The sequence below is a fragment of the Mchenga conophoros genome, linkage group LG23 (genome assembly GCF_057382185.1).
Source record: "Mchenga conophoros isolate Kocher_MC1m ecotype Shallow Benthic linkage group LG23, M_conophoros_male_GT1.1, whole genome shotgun sequence".
NCBI classification, from domain to species: domain Eukaryota; kingdom Metazoa; phylum Chordata; class Actinopteri; order Cichliformes; family Cichlidae; genus Mchenga; species Mchenga conophoros.
Genome location: NC_140547.1, coordinates 3,472,266 through 3,495,789, shown reverse-complemented (window position 1 = coordinate 3,495,789; position 23,524 = coordinate 3,472,266). Strand labels below are relative to the sequence as shown.

At 41.2% G+C, this 23,524-nt stretch overlaps 3 protein-coding genes across 5 annotated transcripts; 2 read left to right on the top strand and 1 right to left on the bottom strand.

Moving 5' to 3' along the window:
• The first annotated feature begins 419 nt into the window (after window positions 1-419).
• On the top strand, window positions 420-4,645 carry LOC146546406 (L-selectin). 2 transcript variants are annotated; one of them, XM_085265236.1, is made up of 9 exons: window positions 420-622; window positions 709-757; window positions 872-1,267; window positions 1,725-1,829; window positions 2,477-2,656; window positions 3,644-3,823; window positions 4,050-4,139; window positions 4,237-4,258; window positions 4,378-4,645. In XM_085265236.1, the coding sequence occupies exons 2-9, from the start codon at window positions 730-732 to the stop codon at window positions 4,418-4,420; spliced, it is 1,044 nt and encodes a 347-aa protein (XP_085121362.1). In that variant the 5' UTR covers window positions 420-622; window positions 709-729; the 3' UTR covers window positions 4,421-4,645. The 2 variants fall into 2 exon arrangements, with proteins under 2 accessions (XP_085121362.1, XP_085121363.1); XM_085265237.1 differs by having other exon boundaries at window positions 420-757.
• A 213-nt stretch (window positions 4,646-4,858) lies between these two features.
• LOC146546405 (P-selectin-like) lies at window positions 4,859-11,107 on the top strand. Its single transcript, XM_085264504.1, has 19 exons — window positions 4,859-4,943; window positions 5,054-5,123; window positions 5,205-5,594; window positions 5,678-5,785; window positions 6,175-6,360; window positions 6,446-6,637; window positions 7,139-7,324; window positions 7,432-7,617; window positions 7,734-7,919; window positions 8,031-8,216; window positions 8,359-8,544; window positions 8,672-8,857; window positions 8,969-9,154; window positions 9,282-9,467; window positions 9,622-9,807; window positions 9,956-10,144; window positions 10,221-10,409; window positions 10,635-10,751; window positions 10,842-11,107. Exons 2-19 carry the CDS (start codon window positions 5,054-5,056, stop codon window positions 10,904-10,906), a joined length of 3,180 nt encoding a protein of 1,059 aa, XP_085120630.1. The 5' UTR covers window positions 4,859-4,943; the 3' UTR covers window positions 10,907-11,107.
• Window positions 11,108-12,798: 1,691 nt separating this feature from the next.
• On the bottom strand, window positions 12,799-23,188 carry lmx1a (LIM homeobox transcription factor 1, alpha). 2 transcript variants are annotated; one of them, XM_085264543.1, is made up of 9 exons: window positions 22,843-23,188; window positions 22,708-22,753; window positions 22,166-22,346; window positions 16,959-17,179; window positions 16,379-16,557; window positions 15,701-15,778; window positions 15,248-15,329; window positions 13,483-13,662; window positions 12,799-13,311 (listed from the first exon to the last, which is right to left on the bottom strand). In XM_085264543.1, the coding sequence occupies exons 2-9, from the start codon at window positions 22,733-22,735 to the stop codon at window positions 13,169-13,171; spliced, it is 1,092 nt and encodes a 363-aa protein (XP_085120669.1). In that variant the 5' UTR covers window positions 22,736-22,753; window positions 22,843-23,188; the 3' UTR covers window positions 12,799-13,168. The 2 variants fall into 2 exon arrangements, with proteins under 2 accessions (XP_085120669.1, XP_085120670.1); XM_085264544.1 differs by having other exon boundaries at window positions 22,708-22,882.
• Between the last annotated feature and the right edge of the window lie 336 nt (window positions 23,189-23,524).

Genomic DNA, 23,524 nt, shown 5'->3' with positions numbered 1-23,524 from the left:
GTTTAAAAAAATTCAGTCTCTTTTACTTTAGTTGGACAGGAACTCACATCTCGCATCTTTCATAAGTCTAAAGTTGTCTCGAAGGACACTGCCGTTAAAAAGAGTTTCCATTACATCAATATGTCAGGATATGGAGAAGACGTGTTTTTGAAAACAGACAAGAAAACACTCATTCTAGCCACAAATGAAAGGCTTAAAAATTCCCATTTAAACACTAAAAAGTGTTTCAAAGGCTGTAGTCCAACCTCTATGAGTAAGCACCTTGTGGCATTGTGTACCTTTTCTTCATTAAAATCTGCCCCTGAAACCACCTTTACTAGAAATAGGTGGGGTTTCCCTAAAGGTTTGTTAAAGTCATTAAAATATTCAGTAAATCATTCGTTACATGCATTCAGCCTGAACAGCAAACATCCAGTTATTGTATGATAATGTTGCTCTGAATGGCAAACGAGAACATATAAAAGCCTGACACTGGTCCTTAGTTTCGTCTAACAACCTTTACATTTTTCTGCTGTAACGCTTTTTGTTTTATGTTTGAGTTGATCAGAAAAAACAGGGATTTAACTTATGTAGGAGTTTGTGTCAAACAGTTCAAAGGACAATATTATAATATTAATTCTGGGTAAGTCACAATTTTCTTATTCAGCAACTCTCCGTGGTGACATTCATTAGTACTTTTGAAAATAGTCTTTCCCCCCCGTTGTACAGACAGTAAATTGCTCTTTGAAGATGAAGTGGACATTAATCCTCATCTTTGGTAAGTTTTAATTCCAGTTCCAGTGAAATGTGTGGCTGCTGGGCAAAGACCGGCTGACACGTGTCAGAAAACTTTATTAATTATCACATTAAAAGCTGTTCTGAACATTTGCAGGTAGTTGCTTGGCTGAGACTACTCTGTGCTGGACGTATCACTACTCAAACGAGACAATGAACTGGACCCAGGCCAGAGAGTGGTGCCAGAAATATTTCACAGACATGGTGGTCATCCAAAACCAAGCGGAGAATGATTATCTGGTCTCCATCCTGCCAGAGAAAAGAAGCTCCCCATATTTCTGGATTGGAATCACTAGAAACCATATGAATGAAAGCTGGATTTGGATTGGGAATAACAGCACGTGGATTGGTAACAATTCATGGGCACCAAATGAACCAAATAATGTCCATGCAACAGAGTTTTGTGTAGAGATCTACACTAACACAGGAGAAAATCGAGGGAAGTGGAACGATGAGAAATGTAGCAAATCAAAATATGCAGCGTGTTTTAAAAGTACGTAAACCTGTCATATAGTAATTCCTGTACAGTTTTTTACCACATTTTTAATTCTGCTTTGTTGATTTTTTTTCTTTTTGCTATATCATAACTTTATATTTTCATGAAAAAGCATGGCTGATTTCCTTTAAGGTGATAACTTGATTTCAGAATAGTTTTTACATGTTCATAATATTTGTTTTAAATATTATTTTAATTTGTTATTGAAGTAAATTGTTGTATTTTTGTTTACATATTATTTTAATGTGCTATGCACCATTACAGTAATGTCAGATATTTTTTGTTTGCATTGTTTAACTTTTCTAACATCTTCAGGATAACATGTCTTGTCTTAAAACTAATTTTTTTTAATATCTATTATTAAAAAAGAAATAAAGTGTCTTCTATACAAAGAAAAGCTGTGAAGGTTTTATAGTGATAAGTGACCTTATATTGGTGTGCTTTTTCTTAAAAGCCCAGTGCAATGAATCATCCTGTGAAAGAGGAAGATGCCAGGAGGCAATCAACAGTACAACCTGCCTCTGTGAACGTGGTTTTAAGGGAGACAGGTGCCAAACACGTGAGCAATTTAGTGTTATTTATTATAATGCAGTTGCCATTTACAGTTATTAGTAATGTGTGAAACAATGTGCAGGCATACTTGCACGGAGGAAACAAGTAATCGTAACAGAGTTGTATATTCCAACACACACGCTTTGAGATATACGCAATTTTTTATGCTCTACATATATAAGTGACTCGTGTTGTTTTTCTTCAAAAACTGAAATTATCATTATTAAGCCTACATCAGTATGAACACAAAAACCCAATATAAATGCTTTAAAATGTGTTATTTTCATATTACAAACCTGTTACAAGACATTACATAATGCCCTGCATACCTGTTTGTGCCCTCAGCTGTGGATTTTCCTCAGCTTGAGAACAGATACTAAAGCCGCTCAAGAGAAAATCAAACGTTCAACACAACATGTCGATTTAACTGGAACCCAGGTTTTGTCCTGAGTGCTCCCCCCCTTATCGTACAATTAGATATAGAAGTAAATACTTAAAAACAGATTTAGTTTAACTGCTACACTTATTCTGTTTTCAGCGACTCATTATCCACATTCTTATATAACATTAAAATGTGCATACACCAGCATGTTTGTGCTTTGAAATGTTTTATAAACCATTACAAGATGTTGCGTAACTTGTTTGTGTCCTTAGCTGTGGAATGCCTCCCTCTCTCTGAGCCTTATAATGGATACCATAGCTGCTCAAGAGGAAATCAAACCTTCAACACGACCTGTCGATTAAAGTGTCACCCTGGCTTCTTCATAAATGGCTCGTCATTTGTCACTTGTGAAGACACTGGGGACTGGAGTGGGCCAAGACTTACTTGTGCAGGTAATTTCATGAAATCATCTAAAAGTTTAAAGGTTCTTGAAAATACACAGGTTTGTTTTCATAAGCGCTGTGCTTCCAGTGAAGCATTTTAAGTTACTGTTACCACTGATTAGAGCGGTAGTAATACCAAACTGTAACATCACATTAAAAATAAAGTACACTTATTGGGCCGAAATACTAATGAGGATTAAAAAAAGTCATGGGTTCTGAGATTGAGTTTTGCTTTGCTACAATATATATTTGGGAAATGTACCAGTTGAGATGAATAGGAAAGATAAACACCTTTTTAAAATATTCCCGGCAGCAAGTAAAAAAGCAATAACTAGAAGATGGCTGGACAAGGACCCACCAACGGTTGGAGAGTGGTCAGCCATAGTAAAAGACATTTGTGAAATGGAAAAGATGACCTTTTCTCTAAGACTCTGTAAAGACAAATTTCAAAGATATTGGTCAAAATGGTTTTCGAATATGCGAAAGGGTTGTGAATAATGTAGGAAAAGGATCTTATTCATTCCCTTCCCATTCTGTTTTCATTTAACCTGATTTTATGTCAAAGGGTATACATGCACGAGTATGCATGCATGCACATGTAGATATGTATTATGTATGTATATGTAGATGTGTATGTAGATACTTGAAAGTATATGTGAGTATGTACATAGACGTAGGTATGGGGGTGAAGATGCACGGTGTGTCTCCAAGTGGAAAAACTACATTTTAGTAACTTCCCATAGCCCTGGGTGAGCCCCTCCCTCCATTATTTTTTATTATTTGTTTATTTATCTTATTTATCTTATTATTTTTACTTCTAGTTAGTTGTTTACCTTTTTCCCTTGCTGTGTCTGTGTAAATGTTAATGTTCCTGTTCCTAAAAATAAATAAATAAAAATAAAGTATAAAAAAATAAAAAAATAAAAATAAAGTACAGTGCTTTAAAATGTATTATAACATACTGTAAGATGTTGTATAACCTGTTTGTGCCCTCAGCTGTGGAGTGTCCCCCTCTACCTCAAACTTATAATGGATCCCATAACTGCTCCAGAGGAAATCAGACATTCAAGACAACCTGTCATTTTAAGTGTGACCCTGGCTTCTTCGTGATTGGCTCACCAGCCGTCACTTGTGGAGAGACCAGAGTCTGGAGTGGCCCAAGACCTACTTGTACAAGTAATTTCAAAAAAATCATGTAAATGTTTGTAAAATGTTGTTAAACATTAAACATGGCGGCCGGCCATTTCATGTATGGTTTTTATAGTTTCTTTGCCATAAGAACTGTGCTTCCAGTAACTCATGCTAAATCATTTTGATGGAAAGCAGTAGTTTTGACATGTACATGAATGATGTGCTGTAATGTATAACTGAATGGTAAAAATTGCTTTCCCCTCTTTTTCAGACTATAAACAGGCTTTGCTGGCTTTAGCTGGATGTGGAGCCCTCTCTACCTTCTGCTGCATCTGTTTTTGTTGCATAAAACACAGACAAAGTCAGTCATTCTCAACTACTCTCTATACAAATAAAACATTCAGTGCAATCTTATTGCAACACCCCTCAAAAGTAATCCATTTCTCTGTTTCTCACAGGAAAGAAACTTTCCCAAGAAAGGTCAGTGTTGAAATTATACGTTTGTCTTAAGCTGCTCCACCCTTTCTCACAGCCTTTGCTGACTTAGTATTCAAAGAATTTGGGGGAAAAATCTAAGAACATTGTTCTGTCCTGCACAGGCTGCCCGAAGAAGGAAGTCCACCCTGTGATACACAACCGTAAACAACGTCCCACGCCTTAATTAGAATATATTTGACACCAAGACAGTTCACTTAGAGATTGAGGAAATCGGTCTCCTTGCATCATGCACTGGATGCTGATTTAAATATCAGTCAGCTAAGGCTTTTACCTAATATGTTGTAAAAGTTACATTTGATATGTTGCATACTTATAAATTATGTAATTGTGTATATTCGATGGTTTGTCATCATGGTATGGTTCAGACATGTGTGCCGCATTCTTGTAAATTGCTTTGAAATGTAAATGTGAATAAAAATAATGTTTTAGTGACTGTGTCTGCATGTCTTTTTCTGAATATATAATTATCTTTGGATGTGTGCATGCATGTGTGGAGGGTGCTGTGAGTGGTTGAGTGAAACCCTTCCTGAAAGGAAGCTGTGGTAGAAATGATATTACAAAATTGGACATTGGCTCAGTCCCTGGAGGACAGATAATACTGTTTTGCCATTTACTGAAGAGGTGAGAGTTAAATGCCAAGAATTAGTAACTAAAGACGGCTCAGAAGGTAAGACACGTAACGGCTGTTCATTCATACCTATAGAAATTGATACTGTACCCTCATTCTCACATATAGCAGCCATGTGTCGTTCTCAGTTGTTTTTCTTTGTATTTCAGATGTCAGGTGATGTAAGACAAAACTCGCATTGTAACGCACTGATAGCTACACTGATTGTGTTTGCTGTAGGTAAGCCTGCGTAATACACACACCAAACACTTTTCTTCACCAGTCCACATTTATCTTACTGTCCTTATGCTACATTTTTAGACTTGAGTAGTAGGAAAGGAGGTGTGCAAGCATGGACATACAACTACAGCACTGGTCCAAACCAGAACTGGTATGAGGCTCGCAAGTGGTGCCAGAAGTTCTTCACGGATATGGTTGCCATTCAGAACCAAGAGGAGACCAATTTCCTCAATGATCTGCTACCATTTAATCCAAAATATTACTGGATAGGGATTCACAGAGTGGCTGGATTGTGGACCTCAGTAAACACCAGTCAGAGTGTACCTGAAGAGGCTCAAAACTGGGCATCAGCAGAGCCAGATACCATACCCCGTCAGGACTGTGTGGAGATATACATTAAGAGGGCGAGAGACACAGCCAAGTGGAACAATGAGAACTGCAATAAGTTGAAAGGAGCTGTCTGCTACACCGGTAGGATACTTTTCACTTAGTTTGATGGAAAACTTTGGCAGTAAATGTAATACAGCATCTGACACCTTTTGTGTGATTTGCAGCCTCTTGCAAACATGAGTCTTGTAGTGCTCATGCAGACTGTGTGGAAAGCATTGGAAGCCACATCTGCAAGTGCCATCCTGGTTTCCGAGGCCTACGCTGTGAAGAGGGTAAGCTGATAAGATCTGTAGAATATTGCAATATGCAATCCAAATATACAACTATTAAATTAAAATAACCAGCCGGGATTAGCCTGATATTTCATTCTGACCACCTCAGACTTATTTAATGAAGTTACCAGACAACTCAGCCACAAGAGTCCCCATAACAAGTGATTGATTTTGAATAATATTGACCATCTTTAAGTCTTCGTTTTATATCTGAATGGCATAGAACCTCACCGTAGCAGTCCATTTAGGGTTCGATTGTTATTAATTTGTCCCTCATTTGTTCCTCGGGAACTTCTGTATTTTAGTTTTAGCCTACTGACAATTGTTAAAGATATTTTTGCAAACCTAAACAAAAGACATGAACTAATTTTTATTTGTTTTATCTTCAGCGATCACATGCAAACCTTTTCCGCATCCAGATCAAGGGTCTCTCCGCTGTTCTAATCCCTATGGGTCTAATCATCTTAACTCTTCCTGCCATTTTCTCTGTGAAGTTGGATTTCGGTTAATAGGCGCACCTCAACTGATTTGCCAAGCCAATGGGCTCTGGAACCACCCTGTTCCTCTGTGTCAAGGTATGGCAACAGGAAACCAGCTGTTTTTAAAAACTGATATTTCAGATGGCAAAGTTACAAAACATATTTTGACTGCTTATCATAGTTGCACAGTGTCCAAATTTGAAATACACCAACTTCAGCGCGAGTAGCATGAACTGCAGCCACCCCATCGCAGCCTTCAGCTACAACTCAACCTGTGAGTTCAGTTGTGATGAAGGCTATGAACTGATTGGGCAGAACCAGATCATCTGTGACCACACTGGCCAATGGACAGCCACTGTTCCAGTCTGTACAGGTAAAGTTGTCATTGCCTTTGAATTTAAATCATTCTGTATGGTGGTTAATTAGTTTACTCATTTTTATTTTTAGTTAAATTGATTATAGCTTTCATTTTGTGTGTCTGTGTGTGTATTTGAGTGTCACTTACTTTTCACAGAACTTGTGTAATACTTGAACCCTTTTTACAGATTTACTTTCGAGATATACTACTGCATAACTGCACTCAGTCCACTTTCACATCCTGTCTGGACTGTGCAGCAGATTAGCTTTAGGTCACGCCTGTCATCACTCCACTTCACACTCATTTAAGTCCGTGCTGGACAAACACTGATTTTTTTTTCATGGGTCGGTAAACTGTTTTTTTGTTTTTTCTTTGACCGTAAATGATCTCAGCATGATGATTAAGCTATGTTTGTGAAAGCACAGTCATAACATACAGTTGTTCAAACTGACATTTTATATAAGAGCACTGATCTGCATTATGTGAACTATGAGTGATATCTGTGTCTCACCACAGTGAGAAAATGCTCCCCAGTTTTCTCTCCTGCTATGGGCCACATGACCTGCGTTGACCCTGTGGAGCCTTTCTCTTATGGCTCATGGTGTAACTTCACCTGCAAGGAGGGTTACTATTTAACTGGGGACAAGGTACTCAGCTGTCTGACCTTGGGACAATGGAGCAAGCCTACACCTACATGTACAGGTGTGTCGCAAACTACTCTGCTGTACCACAAAGCAGCACACGCTTTCTGGATAGAAATAAAAATTGCATGCTGTGATGTTGAAAGAACAGTGTTTCCTCTTTTCTAGTGGTACAGTGCAACAGTCTTCAGGCTCCACCTCATGCCTATCTGCAATGCCATAACCCTATAAACAAGCACAGCTACACCTCAATATGCACTGTTCAGTGTGAAGAAGGATTTGATCTAATTGGTACAAATGTGACAAAATGTTCTTCACAGGGTAACTGGAGTCATGCACTTCCTGTTTGCCTGGGTATGACTAAATGCTGATATACATACTATATAATTTGAAAACTTTTTTTTTTTACTGTTTTGAATGTGAACCACAGGTTAAGAAGCTGCCTCTTCTTATGTCTGTCTTTCTTTAAGCTAAGAAATGTACTCCAATTAGTTCTCCTTCTCATGGCTCCATATCATGTTCTGACCCAAATGGTTCCTTCAGTTTTGGTTCTGTGTGCACATCAACATGTGATGAGGGCTTTCTGCTGAATGGGACGTCCAGCACTGAGTGCACCTCCATGGGCATGTGGAGTACAAACATTCCACCTTGCTTGGGTAAAGAACACGCTAAAAGCTTGTAGTCTCATGGTTCAGTTTGCATTACAACAATTTTTCACTAAATCAACTTAATACCTTGTGTACATCTTTCCTTTTGTTCATCTCCAGCTAAGAAATGCCCCACACTGAACTCTCCTGCTCACGGATCCATAATTTGCTCTGATCCTCATGGAGAGTTCAGTTTTGGTTCTCGTTGCACGACAACCTGTGATGAAGGTTTTATCTTAAATGGAACTGCTGTCACTGAGTGCACGGCTATGAGCAACTGGAGCACAGACATCCCACATTGCTTGGGTAAAAAACATTCTAAATCCATGCTTCTCAATTGTTTAGTTAATAAAAGAGCTTGTACTTTCAAGGTTCACAGAGGGTCCAATTACCACTTGATTAAAAAACGTATTGCTGACCTTCTACCCTGCCTGTTCCCTCCCTCCAGCTAAGAAATGCCCCACACTGAACTCTCCTGCTCACGGATCCATAATTTGCTCTGATCCTCATGGAGAGTTCAGTTTTGGTTCTCATTGCACGACAACGTGTGATGAAGGATTTGTGCTGAATGGGACAGCTGACACTGAATGCACTGCTATGAGCAACTGGAGCACAGACATACCTCAATGTCTGGGTAGGAAAAAACCCTCTATCAATAATAAGTGATCAGACAATCAAAGATAAATGCTTAATTTAAAGGTTTCAATGGCATGATGCCTTTTCTTTGTCTTGGTACCTCTGTGTCTTCATTCCTCTTGCAGCTAGACGATGTCCCACTCTGAACTCACCCTCTCGTGGGTCCTTAGTCTGCTCTAATCCCCACAGAGAGTACAGTTTTGCTTCTGTGTGCACATCAACATGTGATGAGGGCTTTCTGCTGAATGGGACGTCCAGCACTGAGTGCACCTCCATGGGCATGTGGAGTACAGACATTCTACCTTGCTTGGGTAAAGAACACGCTAAAAGCTTGTAGTTTCATGGTTCAGTTTGCATTACAACAATTTTTCACTAAATCAACTTAATACCTTGTGTACATCTTTCCTTTTGTTCATCTCCAGCTAAGAAATGCCCCACACTGAACTCTCCTGCTCACGGATCCATAATTTGCTCAGATCCTCATGGAAAGTTCAGTTTTGGTTCTCATTGCACGACAATGTGTGATGAAGGATTTGTGCTGAATGGGACAGCTGACACCGAGTGCACGGCTATGAGCAACTGGAGCACAGACATACCTCAATGTCTGGGTAGGAAAAAACCCTCCATCAATAATAAGTGATCAGACAATCAAAGATAAATGCTTAATTTAAAGGTTTCAATGGCATGATGCCTTTTCTTTGTCTTGGTACCTCTGTGTCTTCATTCCTCTTGCAGCTAGACGGTGTCCCACTCTGAACTCACCCTCTCATGGGTCCTTAGTCTGCTCTAATCCCCACAGAGAGTACAGTTTTGCTTCTGTGTGCACATCAACATGTGCAGAAGGTTTTGTGCTAAATGGTACAGCTATCACAGAGTGCACATCTCAAGGCAGGTGGAACAGAGCTGTTCCCCATTGCTTAGGTAAAAACACTCTTTGTATCAATATCCAGTGTATCAGAAACAGACCGATAAACTCCTTTTTCCATAATTTAAATTGCACAGCTACACTTTTTTCTTAAAGAAGCTAATAATCTGCTCTGTTCCTCTATGTGCTGTGAGTTTTTTTCCTTTATAGCTGAAAGGTGTCCTATTCTCACTCCTCCTTCTCATGGGACTTTAGACTGCTCTCATTCTCATGGCGAGTTCAGTTTTGGCTCTAGGTGCACATCAACCTGTGAGGACGGCTTTCTGCTAACTGGAATTCCTGACACTGAATGCACCTCTGCGGGCACATGGAGCACAGAAATACCAGGCTGTCAGGGTAATAAACCAAAACATGATACGGTTGCCATCCACATAAAGTCCTTCTTAATCTGTGTCCATACATTAAATAGTTCCAAACTCTACACCACCCGGAAAGTCAAAAGTGAAGCTGTACTGAGCCTATACTGTTTTTATGTTATCCACAGCACGCCAATGCCCCCTGCTGGCCAAATCACCACAGCATGGGAGGATGAACTGCAGCCATCTGAACTCTCCTTTCAGTTATGGCTCACAGTGTGACTTTAAATGTAATAAAGGTTTCTGGCTGAAAGGAAGATCTTCTATGATGTGCAACACCTCAGGCCACTGGAATCAGGATCCACCCACCTGTCGACGTAAGTGCATAGCAATACTTTGAATGTTATTACATATTCATTGATCTTATGTAATTGTAGTTGCTGTCCTTTTTAGCTGTGCAGTGTAAGGCCATCCGTGCCTTCTCCTCAGACCTGTCTATGAATTGCTCTCATCCTCTGGGGAATTTCAGCTTTAGCTCTGAATGCGTTTTCAGCTGTAAAGATGGATTCACCCTCAATGGCACAGCAGTGATGCTTTGCTCTGCCACTGGGATCTGGAATGACAGCCTGCCCAGCTGCACAGGTAAATTATTCTCTGTAGTTTAAAATGTTATTTCCCCCGTAATTTATAAATGACACCATTTTCTAAGATAGGAGTCTTCTCTTGCACACTGTGTGGTGTGATACAGGCAAAACCCAAACTAATATCAACATACACTATAAAACAATGACTTCTGCTGGCCATGAAGTATACACTGAGAACAGTTCCCTAAAGCTTCATTAAAATCTTTATGTGATCCCACGCCAGGTATGTCGATAGGGACTGCCATGTTGCTGTACACTGGCGCAGGGGCGGGAATTGCTGTTGTGATACTTCTCCTGATAGGACTGACTGTGTTGATCATGAAACAATTTAAGAAAACAGGTGAAACTTACTGTAGTGATGCACATTTACACATACAGTGTGGTGTAGCAGGGTGAGCACACTTCTAATCCCATCTTTTCATCTTTGTAGGAAATATGATCACTTCTGATGTCCCGACATGGGGTGAAAGAGAGAATCCAGCATTTGAGTTTTGACCTCTTGTTCCTTTTTTGAGATGTGATTTTACTTTTTGCTTGTTATTATTATTATTCTAAGAAGCTTGGTAGTTACTGCATCTACTTGCTCTCGCTTAAGCAATAGCAATTCATATGACAGACTTCATCCACGATACATAAAGTATGTCTACAGCTGTTGCATTAGGTCCTCCCTGAAAATTTCCAAAAGTCAATAAAATTTTAAAAAATCTCAGAAAACTGTTGTTTCATTTGCTTTTTCATTGTTTTATGTTTACTCTTCCCCGACTCATTCAGTCCCATTTTACTGCTGGCATTCTTTCAGCTATGTCCAGTATCATGTGGTACAATCTGGAATAACCCTGTCCTGTCAGGTCGTCATCAGAAATTCATATTTTACACATTTGGCATTTGAATGCTGTGGGGTCAATTGGGAATGTTCCCAGAAATCTCTAGGCTTGCCGAAATGCCGTTAACTGTCAATTTAGCACATTTGGTGACCAGAAAGCTCCCATCATAGGATATGGTGAGGAGGTGATCAACTCAGTGTCAAAATGGGCACTGATCCCACAATGACTACCCCCACCCATTACACTGATTATTGAAATGTGTGTCATATTTGTGAATATGTAAGTCCAGTGGCTGAAATGATACATTTCCATGGTATGGCTGTATCTACTGCATTAAACCTTGCTGGTCTATGTGTGCAAACAGACTTTATTTATAATCTGCAAGCATCCTTTGGAGTACGTTCAGCAAAGCGTGTGCATCTGTCTTGGCACTGCAACAGCATGAAGCCAATTATAGCAGTTAAAAGACAGAGGGTTTGTGGCCTGTGGTTGGCATGGAGCGTGCAATAAATAACCGCACTGTTGACAGGAAACTGTTTGGCTACCATCGGAATAATAATGAGGTTATTGCTACCCGCTGTGACCGTATGATCACAGTGTGAACTTTTTTTTTGGTCTTCTCACCTGCTACGTATGCCAACTGCACACAGACAAGAAGGTAAAAGGCTCCCCCAGGTGACCACCTTGGCTTTCTTCCCCGATATTTAAGCCTTTTTCCCCCTCTTTTCATTCACCTATAGATACAAGGAATACATTATGTTATGTTAGGCCCTACAACAAAGAGTGTTGTTCCATCTAACACATGAGAATGAACACATGCACATGCCAGCAGACGCTCAGAGCAGATACAGAAACAGATACTGAGGGACTGCGAAACACAGACGTACTGTAGGTATACTCTGCTGCTTGCTTCTTTAGCTCTGGTTGGCAGTAGTGTACTACGGTGACAGACAGTTAGATTGTTCCTGACCATTGACTTGAGCTCTCTGCTTTGCAAGGTCTGATTTCATAGTGGGAAATATGAGATGGGTCCAGGAGAGGGTTCACGGCTGGGGCAAGGAGGCACTCCATACAGTAGGGCTTCATATCTCCGTGTCACCCTGGGCATTCTCCCCTGACACAGCTTTCAGCCACTCCGTTGTCTGAAGCCCCCTCCGTGGGTTTTCGCAACCTCCCTTCCCATGATTGGTGCATTCCAGCTGGGCACAGCGCCTGGGTGGTCCCCCACCTCCCCCTCCTCCCATCCTCTTTGACTGAAGGAAGGAAAAGGCAGAAAAATGCAGCAAAGGCCTTTGACCAAGAAAAGCACAATGTGAGCGTTGATGATGGCGGCGTGGATGTGATGCTTACCTGCCACTGACCCATACGGCTGTCATAGCCCAGCATTTTACAATCTGACGATCCATTCAACAGCCAGGAGAAGATGTCTCACTGACCCGTCACCTAGATCGGACTGATAAGCACTGAGGATGGACTGACCTGCCTCTAACCCTCAGCATGAATATCCCATTTTCATATGGACAAATCACCCCGTGGTTTGTAGTAACACCATAGTGAACAATCACCGTTTCATGTTTATTATTTTCTGATTATTGTTAATTCGATCGAGATGAACAGCATACACACACATTTGGAGAATAAATACAAATACACACCCAGTCAACTATTTACATGAGTAGATGCAGTTACGCTCTCATAATCTGGCATTCAAACATAATGAGAGTTCAGTGTCATGCACGTACAGGAGACTCCGAAGAGATTTTAAAGCATAAGATGCAGGAGTGTAATTGGGTTTGTATAGAGGTGAACATGGTATAGTATTGCATGGTATCACTGTGAGTGTACCCCTGTCCCCTTCTAACATTTTACGTCCACGTACCAAATTACCACATTTCTGAGATAAATTCAGTCTGTCTGAATCTGATAGCCACCCTCACGAGGTGAAGTACGAGTCCTGCATGGAGTAGAGGCGGTCAATAGGAGTGAGTGGCGAGGAGTCGCCAAGAGAGAGGCAGTCGCCGTCAGCCATATGACACAGCGGGTCTCTGTCCACATCGCCATACAGGCTCTTGAAACCTTAAAAAGATATAAATTATTATTTTGTATCTCAACTACTATTGGAAGTTTAAATTAATACCAGCAATATCAAAAGTACATTTTTTTACTTTTAAAATTATGTTTATTTCATGTTTGTTTTACAAAAGGCTTAAAATAAGCTGAGGATTTGACTGCGTTGAGATCTTTTACCATAAGGATGCATGTGATCCCCTGGCATCTGAGGCGGGGTCAGGCCCTGTCTGAAGGGGTCCATGTCCCAGTCCTGCTGTTCCAGTGTGGTCATTCCCATCTGCTGCTGCTGCAGTTCAATATGGACATAAGAGGACCCGAGGTGCTTCATCTCAGAGGTCACACTGCCACTGGAGGGCGCTATGAAGCATAGGAAACCAAAGGAGATCACAGAGCTGTGTGTTTATGAGTTAATGTAGTTAAAGTAACAGAGTTCTCTGTTAATGATTTTAGCCTGTTTTAACTGCAGAAAGCCCTTCAAAACAATTAAAAGCTAAATTTTAGCTCTAAACTTTGGAGTCTTCTCACACCCCCGTTCTCTGCGGCCTGCTGGAGCGGGGGGGCTGGGAGGAGAAGTTGGCCGTCCGATTGGGGTCTGGAATGTGGGGCCTCCCTGCTGCTGCCGAGCCGGGGCAGTCTGCTTCTCTCCACCCCAGGGAAAAGGGTAACACTACCTGGGTCTTGGTGCAGTTTCCCCCTCCAGGGGCAAGGGTACCTAGACCTGGGGCTTAGAGTACGCTTGGGGAGTGTGATTGTGTGTACAGTTTCTCTTTATGTCTGTCTCCACGTTGGGTGAGTGTTGAGTAATTGCATATGAGAGCATGAGGGTGGGAATGGATGTTTGTGTCTGTGTGTGCCTGTATGTCTGTGTCTATATGTCAGATTGGGTATCAGACGCCACCTCTCTGGGGACATCTCAGGCCCTCCAAGGTTTGGAGGGCCTGACATCAGACATCGGTGCGTTGGTGGTTCTTTGTGTCTGTGGATGGGCGTCCAGGTACACACCGGCTCACTCCTTGGTGGCTGCTTGTCGGGGCCTGGAGCCTGGGGCTCGCTCGGGCCACTTCGGGGGTGGGGTGCCCTCGGCCTCTCGGCCTGGAGCTCGGTCACTCTGGTGCAGCTGGCTGCCGGCGGAGCTCACGGGCGCGTCACTGCAACTCCCCCTGGCTTCTGCTCCGCGGCTGCTGAGTGACCCCTCATCTGGGGCTCTCCTCAGCTCTTTCTGGGACAGTGGCGCGGCTGCCCCTCTGTTGGTCTTCCTTGGTCTCTTGTGTTCTGAGGGTCTCTGGATGTCTGGAGTTTTGATCTCCTCCATACCTGCTTCATGCCCTGGAGGACGGGGCTGTGGCCCCCCCACACCCTCTAGCAGATCATTATTTGAAGGAACCTTTTAAATACAAGCGCGCTCATGATAACAGGTGTACACACGGGGACTCACACACACAAACTAAACCCTTTTTGACTCCTACCTCAAAGCATACTGTGTGCTGTCGATCTTACGTGCTGCACAATGTTTAATATTTAGTATTTACAGTTATATTCACATAGATCATCGCGATGTTGTTTATTATGTTGCTCTTTTTTCTTCTGCTTGTTTTCTCTTTTTTCTTTCTCAACAGGTGATCCAGGTGATTGATAGATGTATTTTTTGTCTGCTTATTTTGTTGTTGTTGTTTTGGGGTTTTTTGCCCTTTATCCCCGTCCCTCTTCCCCGCTGTTTTTCTTTCCCTCTTTCTTTTCCCCAGTCTGTCCCGTATCAAACAAGTAAAAATAAAATAAAATAAACAATAAAAAGGTAAAAAAAAAAAATTGAACTTTCTATAACTTAAAGGCTGAATAAAATCTTTAGTCAAGGTATTTCCCATTACCTATTAGAAACTGATAAATAAATAGAGAAAACGGTACCTTTTCTTACAGCGAGAACAAAAGCAATTATGAATAATACCTGTGTGATGCGATGGGTGTTCACACTGTTCCTGAGTCTGTTGCTGCTCCTGCTGCTGTTGTCTCCTGGCCAGTTTCTTCATCTAAAAACATGCATCGAGAGACATTAAAGCTCTTTAATGCCTCAGTGCAGTCAAATCCTCAAGTCTACTGTAAAAAACTGTCCTCCCACTCCACAGTCCATCTACCACCCAGGAGTATGCTTGTGTTCACTCAGTTGTAAAGTATCAAGAATGAAGTAGAGGGCAGCCACACATGAGCCCAAATTGTGAGGAAATATTGGGTTTAATCTACAGTGATCTCTCCATGAGATGTCATCAGTTTCCTGTATGAACAGATAACCAGGCTGATTTCCACTCTGGCTTACGAATACAGTGCAGAAAGAAGGCTTTTATTAGCAGTGCATGAGTGTGTGTGTGTGTGTGTGCGTGCGCGTGTGTGTACTTTGAATTACTTTGGCTCTTTGGTTCTGGAACCAGACCTGCACCACCCGGACACTCAGACCAGTCTCAGCTGCCAAGGTCTCTCTTACCTTGGATTAAGATTCAGGAGGGCAACACAAAGACAGAATGCGAGGGTAAAAAAAAAAGAATGAGGAGGTCATTTGAAGGATAATAAAAATCTGCGTCACATCACAAATTTAGCAAAGAGGCAGAAACTGCTTAAAGAAACACTCATGATGCTTATTTGTTTTGTGAAAATAACTGCTATGTTTTCAAAAATCTTTACTTTGGTACTTTTAAAGTCAGTTCATGAGGAATTTAGCAATGTCACTTATAACAAAACTGCCCAACTACCCACCTGCAGTACAGTGATAATAATGTACAGAAGATACATGAAACCATGTCACATATTTTTGAATGAAGTTTTCTCCTTTTTTTGTTCATTCTGTCAAGGTGACACATGGTACAAGGGCTTTCTTTCACAATATGAGGTAAAAGGGTCTCTGGATTGTACAAGCTAGTAAAAGGCTTAGCCCTTGCACCTTGTTTTAAACAATGAATAAAATAAGTGTAAAGATGAGACAGTGCTGTATGAAAATTTCTAAAATGTCTATGTTAGGTCCTCATATGAAATAGATTCATAGTTTTAACTTGAATGCAAAGTAACAGAAGATATTTTTTTTGTTTACCTTTCGACAAGGCTTGGAGGAGACCTCAAAGGATGCTTTAAAGGTGCGTCTTTGCTGAGTGGTCAGAATAGTGCGAGGTCTTTTGGGGCGTTTGCTCTCCACATCATCTGATTTAACTTTTCTGCCTGCAATCCTTCCAGATTCCTCCTCAACTTCTTCATCTTCATCATTACTTTTACCTAGAAGACAGGCATAGATATGATTGAAAATATTCACATAAAAACAGGAAAATTCATGCCTGCTAATGTTTAAATATTTTTTTATAAGAATTTTAGTTTTTGTTTAAAATGCAGATACTTTACATCAACCTGGCTGATGTCGGGCTGAGTTTTGGGCTTTTCTGTGTCTCCCAGGATGATTTTTATGTCCCAACTTGAACTGGTATTTTACCACTTCACTTGAATCATTATTTTGGCAATGTTTTTATTGCACTGTTACAGTTAGTTACTCAAACTAAAATGTGCTTATTTTACCCAATGCTGGACAGAGTTTGAATTCTTAAAGTGGGATTTAATCATCAAAATGGATTGTGAATTTATTACAAATCAAAGAGCAGCATGAAAGCATGCAATTTCTGTACCTGTTTCAGAAGAGCTAGGACTGGCCAGACATTGGTGGTAGCCCTCTCTGGCACATAGTAGCTGTCCCTCCCTGAGAACGCAGCGATCTCCTGTCTGCAGGCGGCAGGAACAAACGCTGCAGGTGAAACAGCGCAGGTGGAACACAGCGGCCCCCGCACGCATCACCAGCTCTGCGGGAGAGATGGCTTCTGTGCACCCTGCACAACGCACTGCAAACAGACTGAACAGTGGAGGAAAGCAAGCGCACAGAGAGAGAAAGTGTGAGAGCTGAGTAAATAACAGAGAATAGGGATTTTGTTTTCTTTAGACACTTGAGGACCCCCTCACACATCAGTAAGATGGGACTCTATGAGAAAACCAAAAAATGCTGGGTAGACTTTGAGAATGTTGCTGAGTCGAGCTGTCACTCAAAACAACCGCCAGCCTGACTTCTCTCGCCTTTCCCCCCCTCCTGCCCGGACCACTCAGACACATACCCTTAGTGTGTCGGGTGTGTATCTTAGCGCCTGGCAACCAGTACTGGTGAGCTTAGCCTCAGAGACTGTTGCCGTGGCTCCGACTGCCGTGTCCGAGGCTGCGCTCCTGGGGAGGCAGGAGAAAGGCTCTCGGCAGGCCATGGCTCCAGGCAGAGGGGTGGAATCAGATCTCCTGGTGGGAGAGACTGAGCCACTGGTCCCAGGAATTATCCGTGGAATTATCCGTAAGTCTGCTTAACCAGAAGTAGACAAAGACAGAGCCAGCCCTCAAGCAGCAGGACCATTGTCCGCTGGCTGGCACCTCCGCATTTTGGGTCTGTCACGCAGGATGATGCGTCATCATTCTGGAGCTGGCGTTTGTCTCCAGACTTGACTAGGTCACCAGAGCAGTCAGCACAGAGGCATGAGAAAGTGACAGCTTTTCCCCTTTTTTGTTTCCAAATAAAAATACTCCATGTGCCTCATGAGAAAGTCTTTTTCTTGATACTGTGAAACCATCAGAAAATAGGAGCATTGGAGGTTATTCTAACACTGTGCATGGACACATTAATAACCACAATTATTATTCTGTATGTCCTAATCACATTGAATCTATTTTATTTACTTTAATAAGTTAATTTGAATAAATTGTGTAATGTTGTTTTTATTAACTTTCTTCTTAATAGTACAAAGATACTGAAATTTTTTACACTACCTAGAAAAAAAATACACCCAAACTTAAGCAAATTAATTAATTTTTGGATATATTTCAAATTCCGAATGAGAACAATATTTCCAAGCAAATAAATTTTTAAGTTGAAAATAAAACTAACAGCCATGTTGACATAAGATAAGATAAGATAAGATAAGATAGAACTTTATTAATCCCTCGGGTGGGTTCCTCTGGGAAATTCGACTTCCAAAAAGCACAGCAACGACCGAAGTTACAGTTACAGAATTGTTTTATATATATATATACACACACACACACACACACACACATATATCCCTGTCAAAGGCTCCGGAGCTCGTACGTCCTAAAGCCAGACATTGCTAAGACCTCTTACTGTTGCTCTGGGGTCACTATGGCGATGGTAAGAGCCCCTTCCCAGAAGCTCAGGAGGGTCGGTCTGCTTGACCCATCTGAGTTGTCTGCCCCACAGCTTCAATGGTATGTGCTTTAATATGGTCAACATACCGTCTGTGGAATGTGCATTCCTGTGGCAACACAAGATGCATCAATCAAATATTTCAAAGGAAGTGTGGCAGAGGAAATACCCTGAATGTTTCTGGGTCTCTGAGATACCGCAAAGCATTTGATTTGACATCTCAGTATGATGCTAATGCCAGCGGAGAAGAAACTATGGGCATTAATGTTTTGAGATCATTCGTGTTTCGAGAAGCGCTTTTCCATTATACGCCTTATCCAGTTCGTCTAATTATCCCCAGTACTCTTAAGCGTCGTTAATGCAAAGGTAAGAGTACCTCCAATACTTATGGAGTGGCTCAAGGTGTTTAATATTTCAGAGTTTCCGCTGACATGATTGGCCCAGAGGCTCGGCCAGGAGAGCGGGAACACTCAGTCACGCTGGATTTAGACATGGCAATTAGTGACAAGATCATTACAGAGGAGTAAGTCAGCAAAATTTTGCACTCCTCCACACTGACATGGTCTGGGTGAGGCACTCCTAATGCAGAAGCACTGTATAAAAAGATGAGTGTTTAGCAGAAATGTACACAGACAAACTCACAGTTTTCCTCAAGTCCTCCTCTTTCATTGTTCTTGCTCTGACTTCAGTGCTGACCTTTGGCAGTCAGGCATTCAGACTGCTGGTCTAGTGGACAAGCAGAGAGGCAGATCTTGTTTCTGGATCAGGTTAACTTAGATCCATTGCTGAACGCACACACCAGCGGGAGCTATGTATCAGATACAGATCGTCAGGTCAAGTGCACAGCGAGTCACACCGAAGATCTGACGACCAATCTGCTGTCCGGTCCACCTGCCCGCTGAACCGTTTAGTTAACCTAAACCAAGCTGAAGACACGCTGTCAGACAGGATTCTGCATTCGGCTTCAGAAAACTGGAGTCACTACAGGTCAGACAGCCAATGTATAAACTATGGAATAAAACAAGCATTATTAAAAACAGCTGCATTCAGTCGTCTAAATGAATCAGATTATTGTAAATTAATGATTACAGTTAGAAAAGCTTCAGCGGCTTCTCTAAAATGTGGGGAAATGACTGCAAGCTAATACAACACATACTGCCGATGACTTTATAATTAACGCTTAAATACCGTGTTTTTTCAATGCAACCCTCGGGTTGGATAAGAGGAAGAAAAACAGATGGATCCCCCCCCACGCTTGAGGTGCAAAAACCCCTCTGCTCAGCTGGTCTTTATAAAAAATTTAATTCAAAGTGTTTTGATATAATCAAAAATTACATTAAAGAGGAAAAAATGACTATCAGAAAGTATTATGATATGAAAACATGTTGAATTTATTTATTTTTGTTGTGATGACTTTCTCAGATACTGAATGAGTTTAAATATGCTTAAGTTAGTCTTGTCTGCCACAGTAACTGGGACAGACAATGAAAATCAGTAAAGTTCTGTTAAAACAAAAATGTTTTTATGCATCTTGTTTGTTATATCACACATATTAGATCATCCAAAAAGAGATAAACTACTTTAATTAAGTTAATTTTTTAATTTTCAACCCTTTTTTAATGTTATTATTCCTTTGTGGCACATATATTATATCCTCATGTTCCTACTTGTTATTAAAAAGAAACATTTTAGATGCATAAATATATATAAAACTGAAATCTGTACGGTCCTCTGGTACTGGCAAATATTAGCATTATTGTCTTATAAACCACATGAATGGGCCAGGCTTCATGGTGAAACAAAGGTAAAAACAAAGCAAGATTCAGTCAGACGATGCAGCATGTGGTAAAAGACAAATGTTGTCACAGTATGGAATAATCACACTTGTTTTGCATCAGCCGAACGGGGGAGCAGGACATAGTTTGTTGGTGAGAAGAAAAAAAAAAACTGGCACAGTTTTAAAACCCTCATTGTGGTCAAAAGTAGTGCTCATGTGTTATTGGGTGTCGTAACTCCAGACAGGACAGCCGGGGTGGAAGGATGACGGGTGGACTCAGAGGTGGAGCTTTGGCACCAGGCCTCCTGCTAATTGATCAGGTCAGATAACTCACGGTCGGCTGGGCGTTGTCCCATTGCTCAACACAGGGGCTGCTGTGTGAAGAGCTTTCCAGATGCCACGGCGCATAACGCCAGGGCTCATGGAGCGCACTGTCCCCCAAAATAAGTTCACACCATCCTCACTGTCCCTCTTGTAGGGATGCACCAGACCTTCTGACATATGGCTGTGCACTCCTAATTACCTCTCAGTACAAGTCTTTACTACGTGTTTTCGCCAAGTGTTATTATCTCCACTGAAGACACTAAGTACATTAATTTTTTTGTTTTGTTTTACAGAAATTAAATCTACATATTTTTCTAAAACACTCCGTCTCCTTTAAAGGTATATGTCTCCAACATGAGTGTGTTGAAACATTTCCTTGCTTCCCTGTGTGCTTGGCAGAACAGCCATTACCAAATTGTTCAAAAATAATGTGAGTTGTTGCCTTTTAGGGTGTGCAGAGTGTATTTGGAAGCTGAGGGGGGATGAGCTGGTGAATGAGGTAGGAGGGCATGAGCAGTAGGTGATTTTTTTTTTTTTGTGTGTGTGTGGATGGGTGGGGGACCATATGTTGTCCCCAGCTTGCAGTTGCCACGTCAGTGGGCCTCAAAATTTTAACACATTTTGACAATGTGTCAGTTGAGCCTTACCCCTGGTTGTGCATGAAGGTGTGACCACATTATTGTGTGTGTGCATGTGCATGTACGGACGAACGCAACACAATACAATAGTTTTCTTACATTCCAGCTCCCTTGCCACCCCTTCCTCCTACAGTCACCTTGTTCTCTCAGTGCACTGTGCCAAGTTTACTGGAAGTCATATTACGGCATATACACACATTTAAACACAACTGCACACAAAATGCATCCATGTCTACCCAATACAACACTAAGAAGGATTAGAAATATTTATGTTGGCCTTATGAGAAAGTTATTTTCTTTATCTCTCAGACACACACACGCGCGCACACACACATACATACACACACACACACACACACACACACACACACACACACACACACACACACACACACACACACACACACACACACACTTTCTTAGTCAAGGTCAAGTCTGGACAAAGCTGTACTGTTGCAAAAATGACCTTAATGATACACCACCAGGTTTGGCCCTCAGAATAAAATGATCAAAACTGAAGTCAAATAACATAGTTGTTTTTTTTAAATGGCAGAAAAGGTCATATATATTTTTCTATATCATGATTATATTTTTGCAGGAGGCTGCATAAAACGACTACTACCTTATTTAGAACTTTATTAGTTTAGTGTTGTGTTAAAACGCTTATTCAAACATTTTAATGGTTAGAGTCGTTTAATATGTTTTTTTTTCTTTTTTTTTAACTGTATGAGAAATATTAGGTAGTTTTTTCTTAACATGCCTGCGTGTGTTGCATTATATGTGCCCAAGTTGCAAATTTTATTTTGTCACGTCTTGGTTAAAGTTGAAATTGGTGATTTCCCGTGAAAAAGGAACTACTACTTACGCCACCTATGAACCAAACAGTTATAAATAATAACTCACTCAGCATAGTCCCGTTTGCAGTAAAGTTTGCGGTCCCGCAGAAAGCAGGAGTTCGTGAGCGCGTCCCCGCACGCTGCGCACCGCACGCAGTCCTCATGCCAGAGGCCGTCAGTGACTCTGAGCAGGAATCTGTCTCTGATCAACCGATGGCATCCTGCACACACTGCCCTCCGATTCACATCTGCAATGCACGGAAATCCTTTAATTGGTAAATATTTTGGTTCAGCGAGAAGGATAAAACTGAAGAAATGAAAATTGGCAAATTTTGTTGTTTGCGTAACCAAGTGGCTGAACTAGACGAAGGTTGGCAAATTAACCAAACTTTTCCTCTTTTATAATCAGAGGAAATGTGTGCGTGTGTTTTATAAGAGCGATATACATTTGAACAACTATTTTAAAGTTAGCACTTTTTTAAAATTTCAAATTGTTAAATTCTAGCAACTGAGTAATTCTGTTGAGCTGATAAAAAACAACAACAAATGAAGTTGCTTAAAATAAACGAATCTAATCTCAATATATTGATAAAATACATGTTTACTTACCTAAGGATGTATCCGGTATATCCACCATTGCTGTTCCCTGAAGAAGCTGCGAAATATATTTTCACCAAGGTTTAATTTAAGGAAAACATTTTTCTAAGATTTTTTTCTTAGAGTTTTCTAAGAAGAGTGGCATACCTGTAAAATGCGAGTTTCCGGTCAGCAGCGAAGGATTTTGGTTATGAACTCCCAGTCCTGCTCAGAGCATCTCCGCCACTCAAAGTTCCCCTGCAACTTGCTCCTCGGAGCAGAGAGCAGCGCATCAAAGTTTCTGCTTAGTGCTTCCAGCGACCTCGCTGAGTCCACAGTTATTGACTATTTGGGCTGTCTATCAATTATCCTATTAGGGGTGAACGGGAAAGAGAGTGAGAGAGAGCGAGCGCGAAACAGAGTAAGACTTCCTCCATGTGCAGGTGCAGGTTACCTCTCTCTCTCTCCTTCTCTCTCGTTCTCTGCCAGGCACTCTCTCTCCTCCCTCGGTCACTCACTCTCTCCCCCACGCTTGTGTGTCTCTCTCGCCAAGCCTCAATGCCAGTAGTATTCAAATTGTGATTTGATAACACAGTAAACTGCAGGTTAAAAGGTCACACACTTAAGTGATGATTCCCCCCCCAAAAGCTTTAAATAATCAGTTTGGTTTTTCTGCGAATTAGTGGCTTCACAAAGTTTCACTTTAGCCCAGTCTTGGCAGTAAATGGGATCATAGAGATTCCAATGATTTTTGCAAAATAACAACATCTATTTTTCCTATTGAAACATGTGAGCAAGATATGGCTGTATGCTATTTTATATTCTAGCTCCAGTTGCAACTATTGCGGAC